Genomic DNA, 9,505 nt, shown 5'->3' with positions numbered 1-9,505 from the left:
ATGATGTATGTTTAACAGACTTAGTCTGAATAAGTCAAGCTAAGTATTTCCAGACAACAGTGTTGTTTTTTTTTTTTTTGTTTGAGGGTGTTTAGTTGGTTGGTTGTGTTTTTTTTAAAAACAGAAGCTAGTGACATTTTAAAAACACATGGCAGCCATCCAGAGTTCCACTGCTTTCAGAAAAGAAAAAGACAATCCTGGATTCACAAAGGGAGAAATTACTTCTGCTGTTATTCTACTAGATGTTTGCTTTCCTAAACACTAAAAGAAATAAAAGGCAGTTTTTTTCTTTTGTCCTCCTCTCTCTCTTTTGCTGCTGCAGCTGTGGTATGAAAATGGAACTCCACCGGTCTTCTGGATTTCGGGATTCTTCTTCACTCAAGCATTCTTAACAGGTGCCCAGCAGAACTATGCCAGAAAATACACCATTCCAATAGACCTACTAGAATTTGACTATGAAGTGCTAGAAGACAAGGAATATGAAATTGCTCCTGAAGATGGTGAGTATGCATGACACAATTATCTGCCTTTGCTGATATATTCAGAAGATAGCATTAATTTGCAGACTCAGAGTTATGCAATTAAGTTAATGAATTGGAAAACATACACAACTGCACTGCTCCCCATGAGATACACAAAAAGCGAAGCGGCAAAATACTATTTAAGTCCTTAAAAATTTAAGATTAGTGAGATTAGTTCACCTCCTGGATTAGCATGCAGATGATAAATAACACCAACAGAGGACACTCCTTACCCCCAACTTCCCACAACAGATCAAACTTTCAAGTGGTATCAAGCTTGCCTTCCCCCCCCCAACTTTATTTCACTCCATTAGCATATATGTCTGAAGATGCATATTTTCCTAAGCCAAGGAAAACCAAACATTTACTAGAGAAGTTGGGTATGCTACTTCAACAATGCCTAGAAAAATATCTTATGGATATGATCACAATGTGCAATAGGGGATTGCTCGATGTGGAAAAGTCCTATTTTTCATCAGACCACTTTATATTACTTACCTTAGGTTTCAGTTGCAGATATGTTTGTTAGCCTGTCCTTCTTTAGAAAAAAGGACAGATTAAACTGAACTGTTCTTAATACTCTTTTTAATACTTTTCTGAGGATCAGTTTGACTGCAAGTTGTGTAAAAAGAAGGGCTTGGTAGGTTGCCTGGGAGAGCCACATCCAGTCATTTTCTGTTGGGGCATGTTTACTTTTTGTTTTAGAAGTTGCAGTTTTCAGTCTATGTAGCAAGAAGGTGCAAGTTTGATGAAAAACAGATGTTGCTGTCACTTTTTTTTTTTTTTCTTCTGGAGAGCTGATGGAATGACAGCTGTCATTCTGTCATGTCATTATGACATGTCAAAATACAGGTATTTATGTTTTTTAAACATTTCAAGACTTCTTTTTTTCTTTACTCCCTTAATGAACTGCTTGAGAAAGGTATAAGCAAGTAGTACTTTGAAACATCAGCAATGAAACAGTGTGAGGACTAACTAGTGAAAGACTGTTTATACGATCAAATCTCCAACTTTGGAAACAGTAAAGCTGACAATATGTAGTGCATACAGAAAAGTCTGTAATAATGACAACTGCAAAAATAGTGTCCTGTACTGTGGAATAATTTTTCAGCTCTGTCATTCAATGTTCAACATTCAGAAAAGGCTGGATACACTATGATATTGCTAGACATTGTAACTTTATAAAATTTTATAGAATTGCAATCATAATAAATTGTAATGAAGTATAAGATGTTATACTCAAAGTTTGAGTGTTATACTCAGTTATTTTATCATCACTTGGAACACACAAAATTGAGAAAGTCCCACACACTCAATTAACCGATATTTTGCAAAGTGCATTGCACTAGCTGCTGCTCTCAGCTAGAAGACATTTTCAGTTTTTGCATAATATAGTATCTCTTCCAACTGATTCAGGGGTCTACGTTCAGGGATTGTTCTTGGATGGAGCACGCTGGAACAGGCAAACTAAGAAGCTAGGAGAATCTCATCCAAAAATCCTCTATGATACAGTACCTGTGGTCAGTATCTTTTGTTTGGTGACATTTTATAGTATTACATACCAACAAATACCGTAGTACTAACACTCCCAAGTTCTAGTGTTGAAGGAAGTAACAGGGTAATTGTTAAAAAAGAAAATGATTTAACTGAAATGTTTTGTGTTGAAATAGAAATTAAGTGTCTGAGAGGAGCTGAGAATCCTTTGCTAATAATGGTTTGGTGTTGCATATTATGGGAGAGGAAGCAATCTGCTAAGAAAGAGGAAACAAGAAACTGGTTTTCATGGCTATGTGTTAAAAAGCAAACAAAACAAAAACCCAACAATGTCAAGATACTTTGGCCAAGCCAAAACTGTTTCCCTATTTTTTTTCCTAACCAAGATGAAAAGGATTATTTTATTCTTTACTGCAGATATGGCTAAAGCCGTGTAAGAGAGCAGACATTCCACAGCGACCAAGTTACCTGGCCCCAGTGTACAAGACCAGCGAGAGAAGAGGGATCCTGTCAACTACAGGCCATTCCACCAACTTTGTCATCGCAATGACTCTGCCTTCAGACAAACCGCAAGAACACTGGATCAGGCGGGGTGTGGCATTATTATGTCAGCTTAACTCATAAACCTGTCACAATTTACGCAGGTAGGTGCATTTTCCAGATCACTTACAAGGGATGTATGTCAGTCCTGAAATTTCACGTAAAAAGAGAAATCAAAATGAGTTTGTTTACAATGTTGCATTTGTGCCTTTCATGAGATTTGAAAAAAAATACTATAATACACAGGTGCACAATAAAACCTTATAAAAGCCAACAAAAATACCTGCTCCTTGAATAATTTTATTTTCTGAAGGCTCCTTATTTATAAGGAACATACATAAAATGAACACAACACTGTTGACAATGAACAAAACAGCATTTGATCATTTCCAGCTTTATAAAATTTTAAAAAATGATTTAGTTATAACAAAAAGACTGATAGCTCAGCAAGTTATCTTATAGGACCATAATCACATTTTAAACCATAGACTCAATTGTTAATGGGGAGGGGAAAGAAAAATTAAAAAAAAAAAAATATCACACTGCATCTAGCAACTACAATATTTTCTAAGCGTAATCACAGCGGATTGAGTGCAATGTGATCTACATCAAAATTCATATGGGATGTCACACGGTGACAGCATTGTAATATACAAGTAACATTTATGCCCTCCAACAAATACAAGTTAAATGAGACTCTGGATTCAAGCAGAATGGAATGTTGAAGCCAAGTAGAAATGTAGTGGAATTCAGATTGTCTGTAACATGACTCAAAAGCATACATTAGAATCACTTGGAATTCAATACTGGTGGAAAATATAGAAGTCACAGCTGTTATACTGCTCTTCATAACTTGTAATAAATACTAGAAAATTAAAGGGAACAACCCATATTTAATGAAAAATACAGTACCTACCTTCAAGGACCATGTTTTTCCCTTGTCTGAAGATGGTCTTGGAAGGAAGTTAACTATTTTCCTATAGAGGCAGTGTATGAAGCTATAACCATATTCCAACTAATACAAAAGTAAATATACTACCTGAAGTACAGAAATCTTCATTTGAAAAGAATTAAAAGAAATAAACTTTAAAAAATGATTTGACAAAATATCAGCTCAACCACATAATGACCCCCTTATACTCGACAGAATTAACAGAAAAGGAAAATTAAGGGTCAGTTTAATACATAAGAAACAGGCTGTTTAAACTTAGATCCTCAGAAGGTATCCAGTGAGTTAAGTCTCTTTGAAAATGGTATTCAGTGACCTAACATGGGCACTATGAAAAAATGTCACCTAGAATATTTACACTGCAGAAATTCAGTAATCTGAAGTTAAGAGTGTGTTTTACTAATTAGGGTCCAACAGTAAACGTGTTTATAGAAGAAAAAAGAAAACCTGAATTCAGAGCATCAAATGGTTGCATGCCTGAACTCTGGGCTTTTGGCTTCTTCACTGAAGAAACCGCGCCCTTTGAAAAGGACCCTTAATACTGTTTCTTGATGCTGCACATTAGGAAGAAATACTGGCAAGAACCAACCGATATCTTTAAAACATGAGCTGCTCTCACTAAAAACTAAACTGACCAATGACGCTTCAAAAAGTAAAGGGCCACAGGAAACACACATTAACTTGAAATGGAATGAAGATACCAACTGGCTCTCATTAAAGGCGTTAGGATCAGTGTTTTTAGCAGCTACTCTGGCACCAAGCGGACTGAAACAAAACTTACGGCACATAGTCAAAATACAGCTTTTACCTGGCATACACATAAAAGAAGACAAACTGTATGTTTTAAAAAAGGCTACTACCATGCTTAGGACTGGTACTACAGAATCAACTTGCACTCCTCACAAACTCACAATTTTTTTTAAGGAGATGGGTACAAGAAGAACTAACTCATGTCTGGCAATATAAGCATATCGGCACAATCCGATGTAGGACAGCTGATCCCAGCAAGTTAAGGCCCAAATTTGTAGTCTATCCTTCCCAATTACACATACCACAGATCTATCACGTCTGCTTTTTAATACTCTAATTTAAATACCAAAACGGTAAAAAATAATCATAGAAATTAACTCCTTTATGCTGGAAGTAGATATCTTCTTACATACCCTCCACTGCCAGAAATGGCCAGTGCTACAATGTCCGATATCAAGGCATTGTAGAAACAGATTTTGATCTGATATTACAGTATTGTAAATAACCTACCAATACTACATACAGTGAGCATAATTTAACCTTTGTGCCCAGGTTCAGTAACTACCATCTTGCACTTTGGATTGTTTTAACATGAAGACGAGAAAACAGTCCAAAATAATTGTTTTAAAAAGTGGAGAAATTCCCATACGGATTCTCTGTTAAAAGAGTTTGCACAAATTCACAGCCACAATTCTTCAGTAGTTTATGCTGCAAGTGGCACACAATACATGTTTAGCATCTGTAAAAAAGAATCAGAAATAGCTCAATAACTCCAACATCAGGGATTTCCCCGAGCTAATGCTAATTCTACCGCATTTTGCATTTTCCTACTAATATCAAGGAACAAACATCAAATAAATCTTAGTCAGGAAAAACATTGTCAAACTGGTCCTCGACAGAACATAGCACTTTGCAGCGTATATTGCAACAGCCTGCCTTCTTACACATGAAGTTTATAATGATGGAGTGCAGCTTAACACATACTCTAAGAATTTAAACAGTGTTTAGGTTTTGGGTTTCTTTTTTAAAATTTAAAACGGCACAGTGGTTTCCAATCACGTGCTGTTGTAAGATTTAACACTTCAAGTCACCCATATGCAGAAGAATCAGCACAGAATGAATAATATACACCCACACACACACATATATATGCATGCATATCTGTCTCTCTCTCTCTCTCTCTCTCTCATACAGAGAGAGAGAGAGAGATATACATGTGCTACTTACTTAATACTTATGTGGCACTAAAAGCTTACATAGGTTCCTTGCAGAGGTATGAATTTCAGCTGTAACATTTTCTGGGTTCTGTTCAAATGTACTAATGAAATGGTATTTTCCCAAATGAGTAGATCATTCACTGTACTTTTTCTTTCTTAAGCAAGCAGTGCTTCCTATATAGTACACTGAACTTGGCATTTATTTCTTGCATACAGTATTTCCTAATTGTTGATCACTTGAGTTTAGAAGATGCATGGGGCGATATCATCTGATTTGAATTAGAAAAAAAGCAGAAGTTAATCTACACAGAAATGAATATACTGTAGTTGTGTAAGTAGTGCAAGCCACTGCTTTTCCTCTGAGCAATGTGCATACAGTGAAACAGTGCAGACTTGAAGCCATACAGTAACATTATTGTAACCACAGTGATTACCAGAATTAGGTCAAAACTGGATGTCAAGCACAATTTTATCTTCATAGAGGGCAATCACCAGCATGATGGCAAATCCAAGAAGCAGGCCTAGATTCTGAAGAATGAACTGCCCCACAGGACAATAACCATGCTCTTCATTATCTCCATCTCCATGAAGCATTTCTGGAAGCTAAAAGGAAAAACAATTTAGCAAGTTATTTCACCTCTATTCCATTTATACACAGAAAAGTTCACAAGGTGATATTGTCAAGAATAAACACTCCAGGATTCAGTTATAAAACCAGTACACTAAGACATAGCTTAAACTCTACCTAACCAGTAAATTTGATTAAAAACATGATCACATAATGTATTTACAAAACAAACTAGAGTTCATTTTTTTTCTTAAGCTTTTACTGGATCACATATCTACTTGAACTTCAACTTCCACAAGGACCAGCCCAGCACTCTCCAAGTTCTGCTCTTTTGAGTTCTTTTACTCAATGAAAATTGTCATGCTCAAATAAACATAATAAAAATCTTTAACTATTTTTGCAGTAATTGCATTGCTATAAATATACCCTTTACAATTACTTTGCTGATTAACTTAGCCATTCATTTGTCATGTTACATGCTTACACATATTCACATACATGTCCCTTTTAAATATGGGAATAACAGCTACAAGTAATTCAAGAGAGATTCTATGTGAAGCTATAAAAAAATTCTGAAAGCTCTGGATATTCTATATATTCCTCACCTATGAAGAAAAGTCAAACAGTACTGACAAAAGCAACAAATCAGTAATAGTGGTCTTGAAAGATGTAAAAATAAATCTTATTAAGTGTCTTACAAAGCCACCCATACAGAAGAGAAATAAAATATTTTACAAAGAAATTATTTCAAGAAAGCACGAAGTAAATGAAGGAATTCCTTCAAGACACACTTAGTACAGAAGAACAAAATGGAAACTTCAGGTAGTACACAGCATGAGTCCTATTTATTGCTCCAACTCTAAAGATGCTGTTAAGAATAATCAAGGAGTATTCTGGCATCTGTTTCAAAGCCTAGGAAGAGCACAGTGCTCTGTCTCCAAAACTTCCAAGGCTTCCAGTCATGGCCATGAAAAAGGAGAGTATGATGAGTAGAAGTGGAAGTCTTAGCTACTGATAGTGACAGCTGTCATATATTCCCAAAACTGGGGAACTGAACAGCAAGTAAAAGACCCCTTTAAAATAGAAAAAAAAAGGTTGTTTAACAGTAACCAGTGCTATGGGTGCACTCCCCATCACTGTCTTAAAAATATTTATTTTTACTGTCGCCATATCCGAAGGGACGCGCTCAAGCTCCTCCTTCTTGTACTCAGAGCCTGAGTAGGCAGGCAGAGCAGACCAGTGCCACTTTGCTCTCCCTCAGCTGCAGAATCCCAGTGTAGAAAGGGTCCTGGAAAGACTCTGAGAGGGAAGGAGGCTGTGCACTGCAAGAACTTGTTACTGGCAAAAGCCCTCCCTCCATCTTTGAGATACAGCCCACACATACACAAGCACTGTAGGAACCTCTTGCATATTCACATTTACCTGGAGGCAAATCTCCTTGAAGTGCCTCATTTGAATATAGGTACTGCCCAACGCTCTACACAGTACTGCTTCAACTTTGATGTCTCTGCAATGCTGCAGTAGCTAAAGGAGGTATAAACAGAACTTCAGATAGCAGCTTGGTAGGCATGAAGAAGAAATTATTCAGAGAAGCCACATATGTTTTTTGAGATCTGGTGGAACATTGCCTGGATGAAAAAAGGCTTCACCTTAGTATTAGTATAATGGGCTTTAACACTGCTGGTTATCTACTTTGACAGCACATCTAAAGATTACTAAACTTTTTGCTTTATTAGCTATTGATGTGACCAATTTCAGGGACCGTATAAAGAGTCTGGTCCTGTCAGCAGAAAAAAAATAAAACCTTCTTGAAGCTGAAAGCTTAGTTTCAGCCCTAGAGGTGTAAGGAATGAAAAATATAGCAGATGATAGATAAATTTATTTTCCAGTAAGATGAAATGATTCAAGTTGGACTGGGAAGGAATATAGGAAAATTCAATGTACTCATTCAAACTAAAACAGCAGTGTCAGGAAGGAGGATATTATGATTATTCTTCTGATAGTTATCACCAAATGAAACGTCACAAGAGATCATGGAAAGACTGAAGGATTTAGAAAGAAAGGCCTGAGTTTAGGTTCTACTGGAGAAGAGCATGCTTACCATTAGAAAACACGTAATTAGACAAACTTCAGGACAGTTGGATGCAACAATACCAAAAAGTCCATTCTGAATGGGCTGGTCTAAGGAATGGATGGAGAACTGCACCTATGTGAACCTCTGTCAAGCTAGGGAGGGATCAAAATCTGTTCTTAAGTGTCAGATAACAAGGTCTTTGAGAAGGAGGGAGATTATGGAAACATCAAGACAGAAATCTGGTGCAGTTTCAAGTGTGTCTTGCGGAACCTTTCCTGCTCTTGTTTAGTCAGACCATTGGGGCTTGACTATTTGGTTGCTACTATGATGACTGAGGAAAAGGACAAGGAATAAAAGAATGAAAATACTGCTTTCCTTTACACATGATGTCTTCAGTCAAAATAAGTACAGGAAATAAGTATCAGCCACAGGACTTAACAAGCAAGTGGTAATTATAGGCTACTGTAGAACATCTAAAGTTGCATAAAGGATCACTCTCAGCTATGCAGACACTATTTAGCAAGCTCTGAAAAGGACTTACTTACCTTGTAATAGATTAGAACAACTTCATCGCTAGAGTGGATTTACAAATTAAAGTCTCCATAATGAAGTGAAATATCCCATGGTGTGATGGCCAATGCTTGGCTTCCATGAGTCCTAGTCATAAAGGACCTAATGGCAAGCAGGACTGAATGAGTTGAAGATCACAGGAGTAGCCTCCGCCACTGTGTCCTGCCTTGAACTGTGCTCAAGCTCCCATTTGATGACTACTAATGGGACTAACATGGGATCTTCAGAACCAAAGCTGAGTTTAAGAGAAAGTGCTCAGACATGGAGGATGCCACCTAGAAGTAAGCTGGAAGCCCCACTGACACTAAGTTTCTTAAGCACCAACATGGCAGTAGTGCTGAACACAGAACTAACCACAGAGGTAAATTTGCTAAAGAGCAGAACGGCCAAGATGGCTTCTGCTGATACCAGGAAATTCAGCAGAAACTGAACCCTCGCTTTCAGCGGTCTTCACTGATGCTTCAATGATACCACTGAGGCTGAGAAACCAGACTGAGCAGCCATGGCTAGGAACTGGCAACTATTGGCCACAGCAGCAAAGGGCAGAGGGATCTTCATAACGTCAGCTGCTTTAGTTAGCACCAGGGAAATAATACAATCAGCCCACAGCAGAGCAGACATCTGACAGCTTCATAGACAGTGATCTGACAAAGATGTCAGGCTGTTTCAGTGAGAATTGCTGAAAACCTAAGTGTGTGTCAGTGGCTTGAAGTAACTGACAGATGCCTGCCTGCTTTGACAAGTCAGCCAGTGAGAGTCAAACATCATACGTTTCCCTCCTATACCAGTTAACTTTTAAGGAAGCTGCTAAAAAACGTGGTT

At 37.4% G+C, this 9,505-nt stretch overlaps 2 protein-coding genes across 9 annotated transcripts in view; one reads left to right on the top strand and one right to left on the bottom strand.

Moving 5' to 3' along the window:
- DNAH7 (dynein axonemal heavy chain 7) overlaps positions 1 to 2,821 on the top strand; it is a 115,601-nt gene extending 112,780 nt beyond the window's left edge. Inside the window, exons 62-64 of the mRNA XM_075028025.1 lie at positions 323 to 500; positions 1,938 to 2,041; positions 2,433 to 2,821. Of these exons, the coding sequence (XP_074884126.1) occupies positions 323 to 500; positions 1,938 to 2,041; positions 2,433 to 2,639 (489 nt within the window). The 3' untranslated portion in view covers positions 2,640 to 2,821. The remainder of the gene's footprint in view (positions 1 to 322; positions 501 to 1,937; positions 2,042 to 2,432) is intronic.
- Positions 2,822 to 2,841: 20 nt separating this feature from the next.
- The window catches only part of SLC39A10 (solute carrier family 39 member 10), a 133,107-nt gene continuing 126,443 nt past the window's right edge, over positions 2,842 to 9,505 (bottom strand). For 6 of the 8 annotated variants that reach the window (XM_075028027.1, XM_075028028.1, XM_075028026.1 and 3 more), the window contains one exon: positions 2,842 to 6,074. In XM_075028027.1, the coding sequence (XP_074884128.1) occupies positions 5,916 to 6,074 (159 nt within the window). In that variant the 3' untranslated portion in view covers positions 2,842 to 5,915. Of the gene's footprint in view, positions 6,075 to 8,658; positions 8,786 to 9,505 lie in introns of all 8 variants that reach the window. The other 2 variants (XM_075028031.1, XR_012650423.1) reach the window with 2 other exon arrangements.

This window comes from Buteo buteo, chromosome 5, assembly GCF_964188355.1.
Source record: "Buteo buteo chromosome 5, bButBut1.hap1.1, whole genome shotgun sequence".
NCBI classification, from domain to species: Eukaryota; Metazoa; Chordata; class Aves; order Accipitriformes; family Accipitridae; genus Buteo; species Buteo buteo.
This window is presented reverse-complemented; position numbering and strand designations above follow the sequence as displayed.